The sequence below is a fragment of the Nycticebus coucang genome, chromosome 3 (assembly GCF_027406575.1).
Source record: "Nycticebus coucang isolate mNycCou1 chromosome 3, mNycCou1.pri, whole genome shotgun sequence".
NCBI lineage: Eukaryota > Metazoa > Chordata > Mammalia > Primates > Lorisidae > Nycticebus > Nycticebus coucang.
The window spans coordinates 76,177,470-76,201,558 of NC_069782.1; the positions used below are offsets into that span (position 1 = coordinate 76,177,470).

Genomic DNA, 24,089 nt, shown 5'->3' on the forward strand with positions numbered 1-24,089 from the left:
ATGGAGCTGCTGGGGCTGCTGGCACCCACCCACCCCCCACCCCCCCCAGTGGCTCTGTCTGTGCCATGCATGTGTGTGCTGCAGAGACCAAAATACCACCGTCTGGAGAGCAGGGTGTGTGGTGTCAGGACACATCAAACTTTGACAAGCTTGGAATGGATAGTTTGCTTATAAACACAGTCTGCTAACCCAAGAAAAAAATATGTACATTGTACATTTCTAAGCTCAATCTTGAGGATGAGCCAAGAGATTTTTTTTTAATTCATATAAGGGTGAAAAATACCAAAAAAAAAAAAAATATATGGTAGTCTTTATGGAAAGCCATAATTCCTGATCAAGTTAGCTAATCAAATTGAAATAATTTTAATAGCAAAAAATATCTGCTTATTACATGAGGGAGCATCATCATCAAGGAAAAAGCAAAACAAACTATTCCTGAGTTTTCCAATACTACACATGGTCCTTGACTTACATACCGTGTTCAACTAAATGATCTTTGATTTTACAATGGTGCAAAAGCAATGCACGTTCAGTAGAAACCATACTTCAAATCTTGAAATTTGATCTTTTCCTGATTATAAAAAGGGCTTTTCGTTTCATGATTTTGCCCAGACGTAGGCTAATGTAAGTGTTCTGAGCATGGCTAAGGTAGGCTAGGCTAAGCGAGGGTGTCTGATAGCTTAGTTGTATTAAATGTATTTTTAACTTACAGTAGTTTCAGCTTATAATGGGTTTTATCAGAATGTAAACCTGTCATAAGTCAAGGATTGGTTTGGTTTTTAATTTATGGATGTTTTTTGGTCTATCCCACATGAGCAAAGGGGTAAAATATTTCAGAAAAACACCCAGGAGGAAAACAAAATCTTGGTATCATTCAGTCCAGTATGTCAATTAGAAAGTTATAAAACAGTGAAAGCCCACCATTGTCCAATTTTGGCAGCTGGGTTCCTTGGCACAGCTCCGAGGACACTCATACTTTTGAGAACTACCAATCTAGCCAAAACCTCTCATTTATTTTCTTCAAAATTTACTAAGGCTCACAGATACCTTTGGGTTTCCCCAAGGTCACCCAGTTAATTATTGACATAGCAATTTCCCTCCCAAAGAATCAAAGTAATTTCCCCATCCCATGTCAGAGATTCCTGTCAAGGATAAAGGCAGGCCTCTGGGTGGTATGGCCTGAGCTAAGAACGTCTGGGCAGAGTCCAGACCTGCCCCAGGCTTGAAAAGCTTTCTAATCCACCTATAGACAGAATAATGAAGCTTGGAACTCATTTTACAAGTTGTTTCTCCTGGAGGCTTAAAGACATATCCCTCTGCCACACGCACACAGATGCAGAGCTCCAGGTGCACGGTCCCATCTTGAGACAAACACCCCAGCACCCCTTCCCGAGGTGTAAAGTCCAGGGGTGACTTTCTAGGCACTGCCTGGTCAGGAAGGGCCTGGGCTGGCTCCCCGGCTCCCTCCTCCCAGCCAGAAACAGTTAATTGCCAGCTCCAGGCTGCCTCCAGCCCAGCCCTCACCACCGATCTCAGGCGGCTGCGCCAGGCCAAGCGGCTCCAGGCCAGGCTGGAGCTGCAGAGTAGCAGGGTCATTCTTCCAAGGTAATGATTAAGCTGAGTGCCTGGCAAGGGCACCAGCTGAGGAACCAGGAAGGTGAGCCCTATTCACACCTCGGCTGGGCTGCAGTGGCCAGGACTGGTTTGGAAAGGCAGGGCCCCAGTCGGGGGGGGCCCAAGCTGGCAGCCACAGCCTCCTGCCTGCTCACGGTTGTCCGGGAGCATCCCAGGGCCAGAGCCTCTGCAACCTGCCCTGCTGGGACTCTACCTTCAGCCCCATCACCATGAAGCTCCAGGGGTTCTGGACTGGGCTGGAATACACCTGCCGGCTGCTGGGCATCACCACTGCTGCAGGTAAGACCCACCTCCTGCTGCCACTCCCTGCATGGTGGCACAGCAGACAGAGCTGCCGAAGTGGTGGGAGGTGGCCAGGAGACAGCGAGCACAGGTGGAGACCTCTGTGATTCAATTTTTCCCAAGACTCCCAGAAAAACTGCTCTGCAGAGCAGCAGCAGGTGTAATGGGGTGGGCTTCAGGCCAGGAGCCTGGTGCTGGATCGCCCAGGACTTTCAGAAGTCTCAGGGTTCACATCTGTGAAATGAGTCAAGGGGCTCCGCCTCACCTCCTCGGAGGGCAGTTGTGAGGGGGACATGGGGATGAGGTGAAGGCAAATGTGGTACTCAGGTCCTCCCCTGTACTGTAGTTATAAAAATGGTCAACTGAACTGACCCTGCTTTACTCAAACCACAGTTCTAGCTGAGGGAGTGAGAATTCCCACCAGCCAGCTCTGCCCTGGGACAGGCTGAGCCAGCCTGTACATGGAGGTTGCAGGCTCCCCTCCAAGCCATCCTGGGCCTCATTAACAGAAAACTCTGGAGGAACCCAGGCCCCGTCTGTGACCTGACTACTGGACTCCACTGTGGGCTCAGGGGCAGAGATAGTTCCCTTTGCTGACTCCTCTCTCTCATCCCGCTGGTCACAGGGCTTCCCAACCAGCCAGGAAAACAGAGAGTGAGATCAGATGCAAGTGCCACAGTCCTGAGCCCTGGCTGCCCATGCCCCTGAGCAGACCTGGGTCCTCTGCAGGGCCAGTTCTGTGTTGAGAAGTGAGAAGGTACTATTCTGAGCCCTTAGGCCTAGGCCCCATCATGTCTAGGTGACAAAGAGGAGACACAGGATACTGTGGACGCTCCCTATCCACACCCTTCCCAGTCACTGGGGAAAAGCCTACTTGTGATTCTTGCCAAATAGGAAAGACTCAAGTCGTGCTGACTCCAGCCCCAGCCATCCTGTCACTTGCCCCATGTGTGACCTTGGGGGAAGCACCTGGCCCCTAGGACTATACTTTCTGAGCTGTAGGATGGTGGGGCTGTGGGCCAGATATTTTGACAGATCAAGGATGTCAGGAACTGAGACTAACTTAGCTAAGTGAAAGTGAAGATGGAAACCTTTGAGCAGAAGCCCTCATGACACACTCCAGAGCTCAGTGGGGTGGGGGATCATTTGGGGAAGCACGTGGGTTCACCACATGTTGGTTAGTAGGGTCTTTCAACATCTAGGCCATGAGTTAGAACCGGAAGGCTGCTGGGTGATCTAATCCCACCCCTCCTGTTACCTGATGGAGCACCTGAGCTCAAACAGGGATGGTGACCTTGCCCAAGGTCACACTGCAAGTCAAAGGAACAGTCAGTATGGAAACCTGGTCCCTCAATTTTCACAAAGGCTGGGGCTCTGGCCAAAGCCTTCCCTGCCTTCCACGGTAGGAAACCCTGCCCAGTGGGCACCAGGAAGGGGTCCAGAGCTGCTCTGCAGAGCACTGAGTGGGTGAGTTGGTGGAAGAGCCAGCCCAGCCTCTCTCAGACAACGATGTCACCTATGCATAAGGAAGTGGCCGCCAAGATCCCCAATAGCCCATCCTGGGAAGGGGAAGGTCACCCTAAATAGGTTTCCGGGTCTGGGCTTAGAATCCTTGTCTACCACTACTGACAAGGCCACCTTGCTCCTTCTAGGTCTTGGTTTCCAAGTACGTAAAATGCCGGAAATCCCAGTGTCTGTTTCCCCAGCCACACTCCACCCAGACTGGAGGACAGCCTCCTACTGAGAAGCTGTTTTAAGATGTTTTATCTATCTTTCTAATGGATTAGCTAAAGATAGTTTAAGAGTCTGATTTACCTCAATCAGCAGAAAGGTCTGTAGCTCTGCTCCCGACACACACACAGAGACATACACACACATTCATAATGCTCCTCTTAACCACATCCTTATCTCTGTGCAAAGAGCTGCTGTTAATGCATGGGATGGACCAGCCTCTTGGTTTTCACATAAGATCCAAGCTAAAAATAGGCCATGAATTGCCTTCTAATGGCAAGATTTCTAAATGATCCTCTGGGGCTTTCTAGAGTGCTGAGCATGGGTGGGAAGCAACAGAGAGGGGCTTTGGCACTCTTGGGCAACCCTCGAATTTCTCCCATCATCACTGAACTCCTGGCCTATTTCCAGTGTGTAAGATTTACACATTCCTTATTCTCTTAAGCCTCTTTATTGTTAAAATCCTCTGTTGAAAAATTCAGGCTTCATTTACAGGGACACTGCTGCTGGGGAGGAAATAAGACTCAAAGCAGTGGCTCTCACTTTGCAGAAACCCTGACGAGGGGATCTAGGGTGACCCCTTATCCACCTGCAGTTAGGGCATGCCAGTTTTCCAGAAGATAGAAAGGCCTATGACCCAAGGGCACCCAGAATGTCACCTGCAGGTACCAGGCAGTGCCTAAGAGCCTTCTCCCTGGATCCCTGCAGACGGGATCAGTGAGTGGAGGAAGAGCTGTGGGAAATGCTGAGGGCACCAGGCCCAGGTGCCACCACCAGGAGGGCAGAGGCCCTGCACTGGGCTGCCTCCTCCTCCCCTTCCAGGCCATTTGGATGAGCCTCCTTAGGATGTCGAGCAGCCCTATCTGCCATTGCTGCCCCACCCTAACCTCCAGCCCCACACCACGGGGTTCAGAGCAGACAGCTCATTACCACTGTCAAATAGGGTAAACAGGCCATAGGCAAACTGCACCCAGCCCAAGTGTTTCTGAAATTAGAAAATTCTGTCCCTTTGGTGCAGTAGTGTACTTCCAGGTCATCACAGACCACTCCCACCATTGTCCCACACTAGGCTCATTTGCATCATCTCCCGGCCAGGGAAGGCATCAGGCTGCATGTGCATCTGCGCCTGGTTCATGACTCTGCACGCACAGATGTGCCCTCTACGTTGCTCAGTTGCTGAGATGTGGTATCAGGTGTCACCCACAGAAGCAGACACAACTGGAAACTGTGCACAGACCTGTGCAGTTGTCAGAATACCTGCCAGTCCATTCCTCAAGCAGGTTCTCCTGTGTCCACTGAAAGATACGCTGAGTGAGAAACACAGGCCTCAGGCAGGTCGCAGACCACTCACTGGAAAGGGGACTTGGGAAGTGGGTTTTAAGTGAGATGGGAGCACAGGGGTCCAGGGCACTCCTCTTCCATAAAATGAGAAAGGGTCTGTCCCCATCATCATCTAGGAAGGCAGGGTTGGCCTCCCTTTGTACTTCAGCTGCCCTCTCACCCTTCATCCACCAGGGACTCTCTGATAACCTCTTCACCGCTCCTCAGCCAGGAGGAGAATGGGAAGAGCCCCCTGCACAGGAGCCAGTGACTCTCTCAGGCCCTGAAAGCTCTTCCTCCAGCCCCGTGTCCTTGCACACAGACGTCATGGGCTTCCCCAATGTCCCCAGGCACTTGGGTGAGGCTCCCAAGGTTCCTCAGAGCACAGAAGCTAAGCTTGAGGCTTCTCAATGCCGACACTGGAGGGCTTCAATTCACTTCTCCAGCCTCTGCTGGGGCAGTGATCACCAATGATAGGCGTTATCATTTGAGTGTTCACTGTGAGCCAAGCTCTGTGCTACATGTTTTAAATGCAGTATTTCATTTCTCTCTCCTAACTATCCTCTGAAACATCATCAAGCTCAGCCTCATACCCATTGTACAGAGAGAGAAACCAAGGCTGATGAGATGAAGCAACTCACTCAAGGGCTCACCACCAGGAAGCAGAGAGGCGAGTTTCCATTTGATAGCAGTCTACTCCTGAGCCCCCGCTCCTCATCACTGTGCCGTCCACCTACATCAAGTTAGAGGGCATGTCCCTCCCGCCTTATCTTGTGAACCCCAAGATGCAGGGATACACAGAGGCTCCCAGCATGCACCCTGGTGCCCCTGCCCTCTGTTAGCCCTGTCCATGCATGAACTCAGGCAGGTGGGGTCATGGTGAGGACAGACACAGCCCCAGGAGCACATAGTCAAAGACCACCCAATCTAAGAACACTGATACTCAGCCTACCTGCCTATTCAGTCTCAGCATAATTGCCTTGCATCCTTTAATTGGCACCACCACGACACTCTTCAGCTAAAGCTACTCCAGGACACTCTCCAGAGACAGCCAAATCTGCAAATATTTCCAGAGAGAACTATCACAGTAGGGCCTGGCATCTGTAAGTGCAGGGAGGGGACTGGAAGCATCCCTCGTGGTCCTTTTCTTCATGCTCAGACAGGCCTCTGTCTGCTGGTTCTGTGGCCTCTTCCAGGCTACCTGAGCATGCTGAGCCCCAGTTTCTTCATTTGTAAAATGGGATTAAGCATTGGTGTGTCTGTAGCACATATCAGGGGTATTCTAAAAGGAAGGGCTCAGCAGAGCCCACAAGGACATGGGGGATGGAGACTAAGCCACTTGCCAGCAAATCTGCCTGTTCTGTGTGCTGTTTCTCACAAGTCAAGTGCTTGGGGGCAACCTAGGATCATTTGCGGGTTTTGTTTTGTTCCAGGTTTTTGACCCATTAACCTGCTTCTCTACATGAGGGACACAGCCATATTCCCAGAAGCCCCCATCCTCACCTCATACTGTTCAAAAGGGAAAACTTACTTGTATAGATTAGGGCAGAAGAAGCATTTAAAACCCAGGTGTTATCATCACTTTTTAAAGGATACAGCAAATGTATAGTTTGACCTTAGCCCTGCTCAAAGCTTTCAAGAGAATTAATGTTTCTGACACAACATCTTGGTCCCTCCATGCTAATTTCCACCCTCTTAAATGTATTTCCCCGTGACAACCTCTGGCCATTTGAGAAAGCTTCACATACTCCAACATGTCTACAAGTGACTTACTACCTAAGCGAGACCACATTGTGTTTCCAGATCTTCCAAGTGAATGATGACAGTTTTTCCTTTTCTAATACAATCGTCTCCTTGAGTAAACAAAATCTCCCTCCTTCTGTTCTGCCCACCTACCACTGAAAGACAATAGGATTGGTTTGAGCACTTGTTTCTTTATTTTTCTGTGCCTGTTCCTTCCTCCTAGATTTAAGATGAAAAATATGGCATTCCACTTAGAATTCATCCACTTGGCAAACATTTGCTGAGTTCCCAGTCTTGCTGTGTAGACACATGGATTAAGACTGCAAGAATCTCTGCCCCAGAGCAGCAGAGGCCTACCAGGGAGGCAACTAGTAAATGCACATTCAAGCACCAGGCAGGGCAGTGTAGTGTTTGGAGAGAGGATCCGTGCCCTGCCCTACTGTACATGATCTTAGGCACATCATATAACCTCTTCAGATTTCAGTTACCTTATCTACAAAATGGGGATAACCACTGTCTCTGCCCTCTGTGGCTGTGAGGATTCAATGAAGCAATGATTAAAGCAGCAAACTGCCCGGCACATGTATTCTCACTCAGGCTCACTCAGTACAGGTTAATTTTGGAGGAACATGCAGGACACAGAAACTATGTACTATGTAATAGAGTGATCAGCTCCTCTTCTGGGATGGAGAAAGAGGGAAGATCAGAGGAAAGGAGCAAAGCAGCACATGACCAGAGAGGGAGAGGCTAGACTATAAAAGCCTTTATACTGGGTGACATTTTCCTTCACATCTGAGCTTGGGCTGTTAAGATCAGCCTCCAGGAACTTGGTTATTTCTCCATCACATCTAGTGAGCCAAGCAGAAGGAAGATGGCAACCCTGTCTTATTTTTCATGATCTGACAATTCTTTCAAGAATGCCCTTGAGACAATTCTGTTCTGTTCGGCCTCTTGAAAAGGCTGTGAAGGAAAGGGACATAGTCAAGCATAAGTGGCTGATGCTATGGAGAAAGAACTCTACCTTAAGCCAAGTCAAAGTCAAAGTAAGAAGCACGGCGTATGTGGCGTGGATAGAAGACAGAGGGAGGCATGGTCGTTATCTTCTAGAAAGCTGCCCTGTGGAAGAGCGACCACATGTATTATTTTTGAACACCAAGAAAGAATAAAAATCAAATACCTGGGGTACCCCTGACATCAAGACCTAGGAGAAATTTCTTCCAGTGGTCCTTACAAGGAAGATCCTAGTCTAGGACCCAAGGAAGACACTATCCCCAGTAGTACCAATGAGTTCCTCCTCATAAACAACATCATCACCAAAAAGTGGGGTATTATCCCAGGTGGTCTAACAATGTCATCACCAAAAAGTGGGGTATTACCCCAGATGGTCCCACAGGCAAAATCTATCAACATTTAAGAAAGAAATAATATCTATTCCAGAATAGATAGATAATATCTATCATTTGAAAGAAGGGAACACTTCTCAACAGTCTATAAAATCAGTACTTACATGGATACCAAAACTAGGCAAAGATACTATAAGAAAATAAAACTATAGACTAATAACCCTTCATCAGCACAGATGCAAAATAATTTAAAATGTATTAAAAGGATAACATATCATAATGAAGTGACATTTATCTCAGAAATGGAAGGCCGTTTTATTTGAAAAATCTGCTATGGACTGAACCCAAATTCATGTGTTGAAAACCTAACACCCAAGATGATGGTATTAGGTGATTAGATCATGAGAGCAGAGCCCTCATGAGTGGAATTAGTGTCCTTATAAAAAAAAGTGCTGAGAGAGTTTCCTTGCCTCTTCTGGCATGGCAGATACCAGTGAGAAGACACTGGTGGTGCCCTCAGACACCAAATCTACTAGCACCTTGATCTTGGACCTCTCAGCCTCCAAATCTGTAAGAAATAAATTTATGCTATGTATAAGCCACCCCGTCTTTGATATTTTGTTACAGCAGCTCAAGTGAACTAAGACATTATATTAACAAACTAAAAAAGAAAAGCTGTGTTATCATTTATTTAGATGATAAATACAGAGAAACCTTTTGACAAATGATGAAACCTATTAGCAAACGAGTAACAGAAGGAAATCTCTTCAGCCTAAAAAGGACATCTGCATCATCTATAAAGAAAGCATACACCTACTTAAAAGTAAAAGACCAAATGTCTTTCTCCTAAGATTGGGACCAAGACAAGTAGGTTCACTCTCTGGACTTCCAGTTAGCATTGTGCTGGAGGTTCTAATCAGTGCAAGAATGCAAGAAAGAGAAACAAAATGCATATAGATTGGCAAGAGATACTAAACACTCTTTATTCACAGAGGATATCACTGTTTGCAGAAAATCGGATGGAAGCTACCCAAAAGCATACTAGAGCTAATAAAGGGATTTGCAAGGCTGCAGAAGACAAAACCAATAGACAGCAATCAATTGTATTTCCATATACCAGCAACAATTAGAAAATGAAATTCTTTTCAAATAACGTCAGTAATATGAAATACTTAATGATAAATCTGACAAAAGATGTTAAAAAGAGATCATGTGTACTAGAAACTAGAATGTGTTGCTGATAGTAAAGAAGAACTAAATAAATAGGACCTTGTTCCTCAGACTAAACAGGGGTCCTCAAACTGTGGCCCGCGGGCCACATGAGGTCGTGTGATTGTATTTGTTCCCGTTTTGTTTTTTTACTTCAAAATAAGATATGTGCAGTGTGCATAGGAATTTTTTCATAGTTTTTTTTTTTTTAAACTATAGTCCGGCCCTCCAACGGTCTGAGGGACAGTGAATTGACCCCCGTTTAAAAAGTTTGAGGATGCCTGGCTCTAAAGACTCAATATTGTCGAGATGTAAATTCTCCCCCCAGTACTCTAAAGTTTTGATGCAATTCCAATCACAGTCCCAGAGGGCCTTTTTTCTAAAACTTGACTGGCTATTTCTAAAATTCACATGGAAATGCCAAGGTTCTAACATAACCAAGACAACTTTGTAAACAAAGCGCAAAATCAGAGGATTAACACAACCTGATTTTAAGTCTTGTTGAAAAGCTACAGAAATCAAGAAAGTGAAGTATTGACACAAAAGAACAAACAGATCATGGGAGAGAACAAAGCCCAGAAACAGTCCTAGACATGTACGAACAACCAAGCTTTGACAAAAGTACAAAGGCACTTCAGTATAAAAAGAATAGTTTTTCAACAAATGATATTAGAATAATTGGATATCTGTTTACCAAAAAAAAAAAAATGAACTTTTGCTGATACTTTGTACCATATACCCAAAAAGAAAAAAAAAGGGAGGGGGGACTCAAAACGGGTCACAGATCTAAATGTAAAGCTTAATACTACAAAAATTCTAAACAATAGGACAAGACCTCAGTTATGGGGTAGACGAAGATTTCTTAGACTCATTAACAAAAGTTTAATCCATAAAAGAATTCGTAAGTTGGACATCATCCAACTTTAAAATTTCTCTTTAGAATGTAATGTTAGGATAATAAAAACACAGCCAGCAAAAGAGATATGATGACAAATAAGCACATGAGAATATGTTTCACATCATTAGTCATTAGAGAAATGCAAATCAAAACCACCATGAGATAAGTTTGCATACATATTAAATGGTTAAAATTTTAAAAGTCAGCATACATTTAAATTAAAATTGCATACATTTAAATTAAAATTTTAAAAGTCAGCATACCACGTGTTGAAATATTAGCAAGAACATGAAACTCTCATGCTAAGAGATTGTAAAAATGGAACAATCACTTTGGAAACAGTTTGGCAATTTCATAAAAAGTTAAACATCTACCTGCCATACGCTCCGGGCAGAGAAAACATATGTTCATACAAACATTGCAAATGAATATCATAGCAGCTTAATTTGTAATATCCAAAAACTAGAAACAACCCAAGTGTCCATCAAAAGGTGAGTTATAAAGAATGTAGTATGGTTCAGCAATAGAAAGGCATGAAATATTGTTACACTCTGTAACACGGGTGAGTCTGGAAACAATCGTGCTGGATAAAATAGCCAAAGAATTAAGTACATACTGTATTATTCCATTTATTTAAACTGCTGGAAAATACAAATTATATCTGTAGTGACAAGAAGCAGATTCACACCCAGGGGTAGGCAGAAGGGTGGGAAGGTAAATTACAATGATGAGGTGCAAAGAAATTTGAGGGGTGATAGAGATGTTCGTTTTCTTGATTGTAGAGATGGTTTCATGAGCATAGACATATGTCAACACTTATCAAATTGCACTTTCAATATATGTAGTTATATGTCATTTATCCCTCACAAATCTTTCCCAAAGTGGGTATATCAGTTAACTGTGCTAAAATAATACTGTGAAACAACTGCAAAACATTAGTGGCTTACAGCAATAAGCTCTTACCTCACACATCCAGGTGAGTAGGCTAGGCAGTTTCGTTAGCATTTTCTGGGTGTGTTCCTCCTGTTGGCTTGGCTAGGCTGGCCTTGGCTGGGGTGATAAGGGAGACTGCCTCTGTGTCTCCCCTGCCCAGGCATAAGCTCATGGAGGAGGCAGAGGCACCAGAGGACAGACCAGTTCTTGAGTCCAGCTCATGGCTAAACTTGAGTCCAGTCACATTGCTGAGCCCAGATTCAGGAGGTGAGAAACAGACTTTTCCCTAAGTCAAGGGACTGTGAAGTCACATAACAAAAGGACTGGATACCAAGGAGAAAGAAGGTTTGGGGAGGTCATTGCAATCTATCACAGGGACTTCTACTGGGTCAAAAAATAAATAAATAAGACCCCTTGGCTGTTCTGCTTTAGTCTACAGCTCATGTTTACAAAACCTAGTAGAGATGGGTGGACTCTTTTACCTTTGAGTAATTTTCCCCAAACAAGCTTGTGAGAGCATTAGAGGGTGGTGAGTGCCGCACCACACTCTGAAGTCTCTTCCGACTGAATGTCCAGAAATTTCTATCATGAAATCTTTTCTAACACTATCACAGAACCCTGGCTCATATATGTCAGATGATCTCAACAAGCAGGTAAAATTCCCTGCTACGCTTAGTAGTACCTGCCACAACTTCTGAGTTAAGAGGATTATGGCTACTACCTTATCGTCACAGTGAATTTGTATCAACTAGTTCCAACATCTCTGTGTTCTTAGAAATGGTACAAATCTAGCTCTTCACCTCTGAAAGCACTGTGACTACTTCTGGGCCATCCCCAGGTATTGACATCAGCTTGCAGCGTCTTTCCCTGAGATCTCTGAGATGTCCTTGGAGATCCTGAAACCAGTGGGCAAAAAAAAATGAAGAGAAGCAATAAATACCACAGAGTGCTTTGGGAGGCTGCCTTCAGCAAACTCAAACTCAACCCCTGTGGCCAGAATGGACAAGCAACAGTCAACCAGGATGCCAGCCTGAGGCAAAAGCAGCACCAGCCCGAGGCCAGAGGGTATCTCCTCATCAGGCAGCACCGCAATCAGCCCCAGGCTCAGGAACACGCTGGCCTGAGCCTCTTCGTGTCCCTAGCAGGGTTATAGAGGGTGTTAAACAAGAGATGTTGAGATAGATGGGAGGATGGGTCACACTAGATGTGTGACATCTCGTTGCATCACAACTAGACCTTGAGAAGTGACCAAGACAGGAAAATCAATGAAAAGCATCAGTGCAAAGGCAAGAGCTCTTTGGCCACAATAAAAATGTGCGTTAATGGAAGCAGAGGATGAGAATAAACCCTCTTCTTCCCCTTGAGAATACTGATGGGAAGAGTCTGCCTCTTATAACAGGTCTACTAGCCATCAGCTACATTTGCACAACACTCAATCATTTACTAAGACTGAACAGACTGGACACCACCATTATGCATATTTTTATTATCCTTGTTTTCCAGAAGATGATGCATACCAGAGTTTATGTCTTTCCTGAGGACCTGGGACTCAGCTTTCCTGTTGCAAATCTCCTGTTCTTTCTGCTACAGCACAGCCCTGCCCTAGCTTTCATCCATCCTCCCTGGGAGAGCAGAGTTCCAGGACTCAAACAGTGTTGCCTTGCCCACGGCCTCTTGGCCCAGGATCCCTGCTAAGCCTTAACAAGAACAAACTGCTCAGGCAGGCAATTCAGAAGCAAGCCTTGGCCTCTGGAAGAAGAAAGTGCTTGTATTGAGGCTGGACCCAGCTCAGCTAGAAGGGACAGAGATTGGAAGGGAGGAGACCCCAGGCTGAGAGAGGACAGGCTTGCCTGTGAATGGCTCCGTCCAGGTGCAATGCAGGGGGAGTGGGACAGAGGTGTGGGTGGGCTGTACTGGGGTGGGAGGGTAAGCATGAGGTGCTTCTGTTGGGCAAGGCCGAAGGTGACTGGGGAGCCTGAAATGGAGATGACAAAAAGGGACAGAAGGACTCACTGGTGTGACGACAACATGTAGTAGCACTGGGCGGCAGCCCAGCATTCTCTGTCTGCAGTGGAAGGACAGCAGGGCAGGATGGAGGCAGTTCTGGGGGGCAATCCTTTGTTGTAATGGGGCTCTAATTGTGGGGCAGCAGGCAATGTCTCATTGTTTGTCTTCACTATAGAAGGTCAGCTCCTCTGTCTGGGGACCCAGCTCAAGGAAAACATCCAGGGTCATTTCCTAGAATGAGTAGCAGACGCATGCTGGCCAGTTTCAGGCTTGACTAGAGCCCTGTGAAGCCAGAGTTTCAGACAGACCAGCCAGGCTACCCTGGAAGAAGGCAGGAGGCCAGTGTGCAGCCAAATTCCATAAGTAGCCACAAGTCCTCAAACCCTGGGCCACCTAAGTGTCTGGGGTGCCAGGACCACAGCTACTCGCTCTCAGGGTCAGGAAAGGGCCTAGCCCACCCCTGCAAGGCCCTGGAACTGAGTGCCACCTCAAACTTTGAGTGGCCATCACCTTAATTTTACAATGAGGGCCCCATTAATTTTACATTGAGCACCTCTTTATTTTAAGCTGAGCACCCCACGCCCACCCAGGTCCCACCCACACTCCTGCCTGCACCTCTAATGCTGTGCAGACACTGAGCCTGTGGACGGATGATGCAGGACCTAGGAGCCTGGGTGTTAGCTTCCTGACAACCACGCTGAGAGCTGAGAGAGAAGGCCAGAGACCCATGTGGTCTTGGAGGAATGCTCGCTCCTGAAGAGTCAAAATATAGGCTCAGGTCGTGGGCTGGTCTCCCTGACGTAGCTGAGGTGGTTCCTCTGGTGCTTTGGCTCTGACTATTTCCTGAGTTCATGCATTTCTGTGATCTTGCCCAGCCCTGGAAGCTACAAGAGAAGCACCAGAGTCAAGGTTTTCCCCCTTTCCTATGCATGGAGGCACAATTCCAGACTGTACCATCTCCCCAGCTTCACCCCGCCTTCCTCCTCCTTAAAGCCTTCCTCCTTCCTCCTCCTTAAAGCCTTCCTTGGTTCCCATGCAGAATAGAGACACCCTTGTCCTATTCCCAGAGCACTGGGTCTGCTTCCACGCTCAACATCTCTCCATTTGTGGGGACAGACTTCCCAGGCTTCAGTGGGTATTTACTTTGCAACCGTGTGCCTTCCTTAGGCCTGGCACAGAGGACACACTGGGAATGAGGGTCTGTGACTGCAGGAGACTAATGGAATGAACTGCCCTGGCAGAGGAGATTCCATCCATGGCTGCTCCTGACTGTCAAAAGAATGCTCTGCCCAGAATGAGGGCTCCTTGCCAGGTGCCTAGGGTAAGGGACAAGTAGACTGTCTCCACACTAACCCACAGCTTGAAGCAGTGAAGAGGTGGCTTCCTGCCTTGGGCTGATGTAGATATTACAAAACTCCATCCACAGCTGGCTGAAGAAGGGGCACAGGGGTCCACGGCCAATAACAACAGGGATGACATCTCTCCAAACAGCCACTTCTGTGCCCACAAAGGGCCTAAGGAAATGTCCTCCCCACATGCATCATTCTCACACCAGTCCTCCCCCAACCCCTGCCTGGGGCCTCAGGACTACTGGGAATTGAAGCCACATCCTAGCTTCTCATGGCCCTTGACTGTTTGTGTTCCATCAGCAAGATGCTCCATCTCCAGGAGACTTGTTTGCATGTTCCCATGAGTTGTAGGGTTGATAGTTCCCACCTCAGGGCATGTTCAGATTAAATTGCAGGCAGAGGATCTGCTATGGTGCATGGCAGGTGGTGGCACTTTGTTAAAAATCAGCAGGGTTGGATCGAATGGGAGGTCTAGGTTGAGTGCTTTGAGGTTTCTCCATACTTCCTTCCAGAAAGGTTGTACTAGTTTGCAGTCCCACCAGCAGTGTAAAAGTGTTCCCTTCTCTCCACATCCACGCCAGCAACTGCAGTTTTGAGATTTTGTGATGTGGGCCATTCTCACTGAGGTTAGATGATATCTCAGGGTTGTTTTGATTTGCATTTCTCTAATATATAGAGATGATGAACATTTTTTCATATGTTTGTTAGCCATTCGTCTGTCATCTTTAGAGAAAGTTCTATTCATGTCTCTTGCCCATTGATATAAGGGATTGTTGGCTTTTTTCATGTGGATTAATTTGAGTTCTCTATAGATCCTGGTTATCAAGCTTTTGTCTGATTGAAAATATGCAAATATCCTTTCCCATTGTGTAGGTTGTCTCTTTGCTTTGGTTATTGTCTCCTTAGCTGTACAGAAGCTTTTCAGTTTAATGAAGTCCCATTTGTTTATTTTTGATGTTGTTGCAATTGCCATGGCAGTCTTCTTCATGAAGTCTTCCCCCAGGCCAATATCTTCCAGTGTTTTTCCTATGCTTTCTTTGAGGATTTTTATTGTTTCATGCCTTAAGTTTAAGTCCTTTATCCATCTTGAATCAATTTTTGTGAGTGGGGAAAGGTGTGGGTCCAGTTTCAGTCTTTTACATGTAGACATCCAGTTCTCCCAACACCATTTATTGAATAGGGAGTCTTTCCCCCAAGGTAAGTTCTTGTTTGGTTTATCAAAGATTAGGTGGTTGTAAGATGTTAGTTTCATTTCTTGGTGTTCAATTCGATTCCAAGTGTCTATGTCCCATTACTGGGCATCTACCCAAAAGGAAAAAAATCCTTTTATCATAAGGACACTTGTACTAGACTGTTTATGGCAGCTCAATTTACCATTGCCAAAATGTGGAAAGAGCCTAAATGCCCACCAACCCAGGAATGGATTAACAAGCTGTGGTATATGTATACCATGGAATACTATTCAGCTATTAAAAAAAATGGAGACTTTACATCCTTCGTATTAACCTGGATGGAAGTGGAAGACATTATTCTTAGTAAAGCATCACAAAAATGGAGAAGCATGAATCCTATGTACACAATCTTGATATGAGGACAATTAATGACAATTAAGTTTATGGGGGGGGGGAAGCAGAAAGAGGGATGGAGGGAGGAGGGTGGGGCCTTAGTGTGTGTCACACTTTATGGGGGCAAGACATGATTGCAAGAGGGACTTTACCTAACAATTGCAATCAGTGTAACTGGCTTATTGTACCCTCAATGAATCCCCAACAATAAAAAAAAAAAAAAAAAAAATCAGCAGGGTTGGCACAGCCACATCCAAACCAGATGCCTCTGGCTCCCTGTGACCAGCCCACACATCTGCCCTCCACTGCCCAGAAAAGGCCAAAAATCCAACTGGCAATGATGGGGCATACCCTGTGCTTATTTACTTGGGAAGCCTCCTTTTCAGAGACAGAGACCACATTGCCTCCTCCCAGGCCCCTGTGCCAAGTGCCCTGCTGTGCAGACAGGGGGACAGGGCCACCTGAGCCACACCATCAGGAGCCAGAGCCACAGCTTCAAGCCAAGGCCAACAAAAAGACTAGCAGGTGCCAGTGAGCCAGGACAGGGGGAGGCCAGGAGCACTCAGAACTGGGCTCTGTCCCTTAGCCACTGCCAAGTGTTGCCAAAGTCTCTGAGCCCCTCTGCCTGGCGTCAGGGAGCTTCCTGAAACAGCAGTCTGAACATGGCTGTCTTCTGCTTCAAAATACCCAACAGCCCCCACCACCACCACCCCGGCTTCAGTCCACACACACTGTCCACCTCACTGTGCCCCTGCTCCAGAGGCAAACTCGCCTCCATGACTTGTTGCCGTGAGAGTCCCCTTCCTGAAATGCCTGGACACTTGCACATGTCCGTTTTCTGCCTACCTTGCTGGTCTAGCTGGGTTTAATCATTTTTATGCCTTCTTTCCCAGTAATCCCAGGAAGAGCCCCTTGCTCATCTGACCCCAGAGCTCTTAGGCGAGGACCCCCTTCCCTGCCGGTACAGTGTGGTTTGCTGTCCTCGCTGTGGGCACTTTGTTCAGTTCAAATGCATCTCCCCTGCTAGACCAAGCACACCCAAATATGACCTAATGCCTGACTGCAGCCTACCTTGGGCCTGACCCCAAATCACCCCCAACAAGACACCACAGAAGAGCAGATGGCCTCATCATAGGAAGAGCAGCCAGGAACATGCCAAGGAGTATGTGCATGCAGCTCCCAGCAGACACAGCCTGAGATTGAGGCCACAGACAGACCATGTGGGGGACAGAAGAAGGACATCGTGCCTCCAGGAATATGAACCCCAGAACTGAAGGGTCAATCAAAAGGAGGCAGCCCAAAGGCCGGGTGCAGTGGCTCACACCTGTAATCCTAGCACTCTGAAAAGCCGAGGTGTGTAGATTGCTTGAGCTCAGGAGTTCAAGACCAGCCAGAGCCAGAGCAAGACTCCATCTCTAAAAATAGCCAGGTGCCGTAGTCCCAGCTACTTGGGAGGCTAAGACAAGAGGATCACCTGAGCCCAAAAGTTGGAGCTATGAGGCCACAGCACTCCTACCAAGGGTGACAAAGTAAAACTCTGTCTCAAAAAAAAGGAGGTGACCCTTTGGCCCAGGTGTCAAAGAGCCTTATGTCCTCCCATGGGAACCCCACTGGATCCCCTGAAGCTGCACCCGGGCTGAGGATGTGTACTCCTCACTCCCTACACCCTCCTCCTCCATCCAAAGGGCATCCTCTGTCCCCAGGCGTGCAGAATCTGCGCAGCTGAGGTTGGGACCAAGCTTTGTGGAGAGTGACCCCACTCCCCTTGTGCACAGTGGCTGGCTGGAAGCTGGGAAAGCTGGCAGGGCAGAGGTTAGGGGCAGTGGTTGGAGGGACTGAGGAGCCACCCTTTTGCATCGGTTACCTGACATCTATTAGGCAAAAAGCTGTGTGTTCCAGACTTGTTATTATCTCTAATCAGAGCAACGACTCTGAGATATAACTTATTCTGCCCATTCCACAGATGAGAAAACCCATCTTGGATGGGTTAAGTACTCTCCAGTTTACTCAGGAAATAACACACAGAACTGGGATTCCAACTCACCTCTTGTTTCCCTACTGCTGTTACCTTGACGTTTTAATGCAAACCAACACTGCCTCTGCAGTGCTCATCCAGTGCCCCCCTGACTGCTGACCCCTCATCTCAGTCTAAAATATACAAAACAGAAGGCATCAAAATAGCTCTCCATATCCCCAGATGGCTGTGACTCAGGCGAAGGAGTTCAGTTCCCAAAACTCTTCCCTGCCATCTGCTGGTCATCTAACACAAGCCCACCCAGAACCGCCCTGACTACCCAGTGAAGGAGCCCCACCTTCCGCGCAAGTGCACAGCCCTACGCATCAGCCCTGAGCCCAAGGTCTTCCCCAAGCTAGGGTGGGAAGACTTCCTCCCTGAAGCGGGCTGGACCCTTGTACCAAAAATGAGTGAGTGATTCATTGAGCACCCGTGATGTGCTTGCCATCAATTAGCTCACTGAGTCCTCATAACATTTACCTGCAGGAGGTATATTGGTGAAATGGAAGCTTAGCTATTACTGGCAAATATGAGATCTGAGTTAGGCATCCATGGTTTGCTGCTTGGTTGGTTGGACTTATATGCTCTGTGCCTCAGTTTCCTGTAATGTAAAATGGGAGTAACAATAGTACCTTAACATGAAATTTTTGCAAGGATTAAAGAAGTTAATAAATCCTAAGTGCTGAGAATAGAACAAAATACATAGTGAAAACGAAATACATGGCCATTTGCTAGCACTACACATGCACACACACACGGAGAGTCATATACCTCACAATCACACACATAAACTCCCACACTTGCATATAGGCACACTCACATGCCCGCTCAGACACACATACACACATCCACACACCCACACTGGCAGACATGGGTGCCAGCAAACTGTGTACTTTCAGGAGCCAGGAGTCTCAGCCTGGTCTCTGAGTCCTCACTTTTAGCTTGTGTCCTACACAAGGTTGCGAGTGAGCTACACAAGGTCACCGAGCCTCATTCTCCTTCTCTGTAAAGTGGAGAGAACAGGACTCCCTGTGCCACGGGGCTGCTATGAGGAGCAGGCTGTATGTGTGAGCATCACATGTAAGCTCTTCAGTGTCCTGCAAGGCTGGACTCCACTTGGGCTGACCCAGCTTTGCCATCCCTCACCCAAGCCAGCACGCCAGAGCACCCGAGCCTCCCTCCACCTCTCAGGAAACAGAACCACCTCCCTCCCTGCCTAGATCAGAGCACACTGCTCCCTTCTCCCCAAGTATTTCCACCACCATCTCCTGGAATGAGGAGGAGGATGCTGGTGGCTTCACTGAGACAGCATTTCAGCAGTGGACAAAGGGTTCCCCTCAGCTTGGAGCACCCAGGGCAGCAGCCCCCTTGAGCAGCAGCAACAAAGCTATGACCACACACAGGCTGCCAAGGCCAACAGCCCAGCCACGGTCTTGGGCTGCCTGCGAGGGAGTCAGGGTGAAGCCACACTCCAGCACACAGCAGGGTGTGCCATCAGAGCCCAGAGAGAGAAGTGCTGGGTGCCCAGGGTGTGACCAGTCAAGGGCAGAAAGAGGCGATCGGTGGACTGATGCACTGCCCATGGGATGCTTCTACCCTACTGGACAGGGTCCCAGCTGTGCTGGTGGAGGGAATCCCTGGGAGGAAAGCACTTGGAGCCAGAGAGTCTGGAGAGGCAAGTCTGAGACTAAATTAACCCTGAGCAAATGGAATGTCAATACCAACTGCCAAGAAAGGGCAGGAGGGGAGCCCAGGAGGAGCAGCATCTCCGGCTGGAGTGAGGCCCCAGGGGGTTAATCAGCACTTGGTCCAAAGCAGTGAGCCTAGAGTGCCAGATGCAGGAGCAAGGGAAGCAGAAGCCACGACCTGGGCGAGGGGACCGGCTGGGCGGGCTTCCTGTGGCCGAGCACTGCAGCCAGACACACAGCACACAGTGGCATGGGCCACCACACGGGGAGGATCACAGACATGGAACTGAGGAGCTAGTGACATGTTAGTGTGGGCAGCCCCTGGGGGCAGTACGGGTGGATGCATGACCAAGTGGCAGAAGAGGCAGCACCTGCGCTCTGGCAAGGGGGGATCAGAAGATCTCTGGGGCTCTGCCTGGGGTTTCCAGGGATGAATCCAAGAGGTTCCCAGGTCCCTTGTACCTTCCCAGCCACCGCTGCCTATGGCATAAGGAGAAGAATCCATCCTGGTTCTGAGTCTTCATGGAGAAGGCTCACTCCGTAGCCCAGGAGCCCTCAGCAGGGCAGAGCTATGGTGTGGAGCACCAGGCCCACTGTGCCATCTCCTCTTGACCTCTAGTGTTGATCGGCGTGGGAACTGAGACCTTCCTCCAGGGGCAATTCAAAAGCCTGGCTTTCTATCTGCTGTGAGTATGTGTGCATGCGCCCCTCCCTTCCTGTAAGTTCTGCTCCAGCTCACCCTCCATCTAACTCAGAGCAGCCCCCTCCCAATTATTCCATCCTATCCCAGAGGTGGAAAGCTTCAAAGAGGCTTTCTAGGATAGCTCCTGATTTGGGCAGACCATCCCATAAACCAACCAGTTATCCTTTAATCTGCCCATACATACACCCACCCATTCTTCCCCCCACCCATCCAATCATCTATCTATCCATTTACCCATCCATCCACCTACTCACCCATCCATTAACTCAACCAGTCACTAATTGACACATACACACACACATCCATTCACCTACCCATCCAATCATCCATTCATCCATCCATCTATCCATTAACTCAAACACTCACTCACCTACCCACCCACCCATCCATTTGCCCACCTATCCAATCATCCATCCACCCATCCATCCATGCATCTCTTCAATCATTTCCTTATTTGACAAACATCAACTGAGCTCTTGTTGGGGGAGAGGAGTCAGGTCAAGAGAATACATACTTAAACTTCTATACATGCCAAACACAGTTAAATGCCTTATTTACACTTGGTTATTTAACTCGCACCACCATGGGAGAAGTGCTCATTGGCCTAGTTTACAGATGAGGAAATTACAGACAGCTGACAGGGAAGCAGCTGTCAGTCCACATCACTGGAGCAGCAGGTCTCAAATTCGCACCCAAGCCCCTTTCATTCCCCAGCTGCGGTCCTTTCTTCACCACTACCTGACTCTGCAAACACCTTCTGGAGGGAAAGAGATCACTTAGCAATGCGATGGGGGGAAGAAGAAAGACAGCATCCCTGCAGCCCCATCCTTGAGGGGCTACCAGTAGTTTCTTCCTGATTATACAAGAAGCCTGTGTGTTTCAGCCCCCCAGGGGCTGACAGGTTTACTGAGCTGAGAAGTTGTGGGTAACAATTGGTAATAATTGGTCCAGGTGGGTCCCAGGGCTGTTCCTCTGCTCTCCCTCAGCCTCCACCTCCACCCTCATCACAGCAGTTGGCCTGTGTCTCCCTGTCCATCCCACCTTCCCCTTTCTGCTTGCCTCAGGCAGCCTCTTTCTATGCTTGGTGGCTCCCAGCCTTGGTGCTCCCTCCAAGGCCATTTCCAACCTAGACACAGAGAGCTCTCCAACAACTTCCAGCAGCCCCCACCACCTCCAGTCCACACCATGTCATCTCTAGTCACTGCCTTATTTCTCATCATCATTTACAACTGGGGCTTCTCACTCTTTCACAAACACACCTGCAGCATCTCACCTCCATGCCTTGCCAATTCCATGGAGCACCCAAATACCTCCTGCCCAATTTAGTATTCTCGAAGCTGAATGTTCCTTTCTAGCATTCCACCCTGGGAAGCTGCCCAGAGCTTGGAGCCCCTGCTGACTAGAAGTGACTTCACTTTGCTCTGAATGCCCTCTGTGTCTTATAGACTCTTTCCTTGGCCACAGAAGCAGGCAAGCCTTCATCCTCTGTAGTATGAGCCTACATTTCAGGTCAGGTCCATGGCAGGTAAATGCAAACTGCTTTGCCCATCTGGCCACTGGGTGGTCCGGTCCAGCCTCGGGTCCTCTTCCCCTCACTTTGAACTAGTTTATGTTTTCTGCCTATGGCCTGCCCTATCTGTCCCTACCAGCCATTCACTAGCACCAGACAGGAAGTCTAAATGGGTCACTTTATTCCCCAAGGTTTAATTTTTCCCTCTGTCTCTGGTATAGAAAAAAGCAATGCTGATTATTGTACAAGGCATGTGCTTTTGTGTGTGTCTTAGACACACAGGTTCTATACTCTAAATGCTGGGTCCTAATCTTACCCCTGCTACTAATCAGCTGTGTGACCATAGACAAGAAGTTTAACCTCTCTGTGCCTCAGTTTTCTCATCTGTAAACTAAGGGTAATTATAGTACTTACAATAAAATTTTTGCAAGGACTGAATGAGTTGATATTTGTAAAGCCTTTACAACAGTGCTTGGCCCATAATTATCAGTATATAAATGTCAGTTATTATTATAAAACTGAGCCATAAGAGTTAGGCAGACTCTGGGAGGCTTAGAGAAAGAGTCAGAGAAAGTTGGGATCAAGTCCTACATGGTCACAAAGAGGGAGAGAGAGAGAAGATAACTAGCATTTATATAATCTCTGTGCCAGTTCTGATCCTAAAGGCTTGACGAATATCAACTCACTTAATTCTTATAATAATTTTACTACTGAAGCACTATAACTACCCTCAGTTTACAGACAAGGCAACTGAGGCATGGAATGGCCTAGCTTTATACCTGTGGTCACACAGCTGATGAGTAGCAATGGCAACATCGTGGCTCTGAGCCACCTTCCCACACAGCAGCAGCAACTCTCACTCATTCACTGCCGTGTACATTTATGGAGCACTGAACAGTAAGCCCAACCCAGGTGGGGCCTGGGATACGTGGAGGGAATGCACAGACGGGTAGCCCTGGTCATATCATGGAGAAGCAACAGGTCACAGACAGACTTGAGAGGGAAGAGGGAGGCCTTTCAAAGTTGAGTAGCTTGTGCAAAGGCCCCGCAGCACCTGATAGCTTCTTGTATAGAGACAGAAATATGAAGGTTTCTGAATGGCTTTAAAACACATACTCAGAAATTTCACTGTATCAGCCATAGAGACTCTCCACAAACATACCTATAAGCCCCATTTCCAAAGGTTCTGATATGCAAACTCTAGGGGTAACCCAGGAACCTATTTTACATATTCCCCAGCAAATTCTAACTGGAGAGTTCCTGGACCACACTGGAAGCGTTCTGGGTCAGGAGGAGTATGATGGAAATCAAGGGTCAGAGGAGCCCTCGGCAGTCTGGTGTGACAAAGGGAAGGAGCAGGAGACAAGGCCAGGGTCAGGGAGAGCCAGGGGAGTGCTTCAGGGGTCTGGCAGCAGGGCTGAACCCAGGCAAAGCCGGAAGGCCAGAGAGAATAACCATGGTTCCAAAGGAAATTAAGGGGTACAATCAGCAGTCCTGGTGACTATTTGGATGATGGGAAAAGAGGGGAAAGGAAGAGCAAGGAACAGATCCAGCTTTAAGGCTGGAATACCAGGCAGTGGGTATTGGGTCTATGGCCAGTAGATAGAAGGACGTGCCTGTCAGTGTCCGCCCAGGGTGCCAGGGTGCAGCCCATCCCCTTGCTGCCTGCAACTTCCTCCTCCCTAGTCTCTGAGCCCCAGATCTCACCTCCTCCACCACGTGGCCTGGCCCAGGACCATCCCTAGTGAGTGTGATCTGAGAGACACTTTTAGATCAAAACAGCCCGATCAGTCTGCAGGCCATAGATGCTCAGGAGGCCCAGGTATTGTGAGAAGACAACCCTTGGGATAGCGAAGGGAGGGTCAGAAGGGCCAGCCTCCCTCACCTGTCTCCACCTGTAGGTTTACAGGAGCCGCTGTCTCTGTATGCGAAGGGGCGTACTTTGTGGCTCAGCTGCTGGCCAACTGCTTCCAGTAAGTAGCCTCCGGAGAGGCCCCTCCAGCACCGCCACCCCGGCCCCAGACACCCCAGATGTCTCTGCCCAGGAGGCCATGCCTGGGGGATGTCCTGCTCTTATAGTTACCATGACAGGTTCCCCTACACTGTACAGCGAGCCCCAGCATAGAGGTGGACTCAGGCCCATGGGGCTCAGTCACTTT

General features: G+C 48.0%; 1 protein-coding gene across 3 annotated transcripts in view; it reads left to right on the top strand.

Moving 5' to 3' along the window:
* The first annotated feature begins 1,503 nt into the window (after positions 1-1,503).
* TMEM72 (transmembrane protein 72) overlaps positions 1,504-24,089 on the top strand; it is a 30,383-nt gene continuing 7,797 nt past the window's right edge. Inside the window, exons 1-3 of one of the 3 annotated variants that reach the window (XM_053586260.1) lie at positions 1,505-1,914; positions 20,337-20,403; positions 23,832-23,903. In XM_053586260.1, coding sequence (XP_053442235.1) covers positions 1,845-1,914; positions 20,337-20,403; positions 23,832-23,903 — 209 coding nt within the window. In that variant the 5' untranslated portion in view covers positions 1,505-1,844. Of the gene's footprint in view, positions 1,915-20,336; positions 20,404-23,831; positions 23,904-24,089 lie in introns of all 3 variants that reach the window. The other 2 variants (XM_053586261.1, XM_053586262.1) reach the window with 2 other exon arrangements.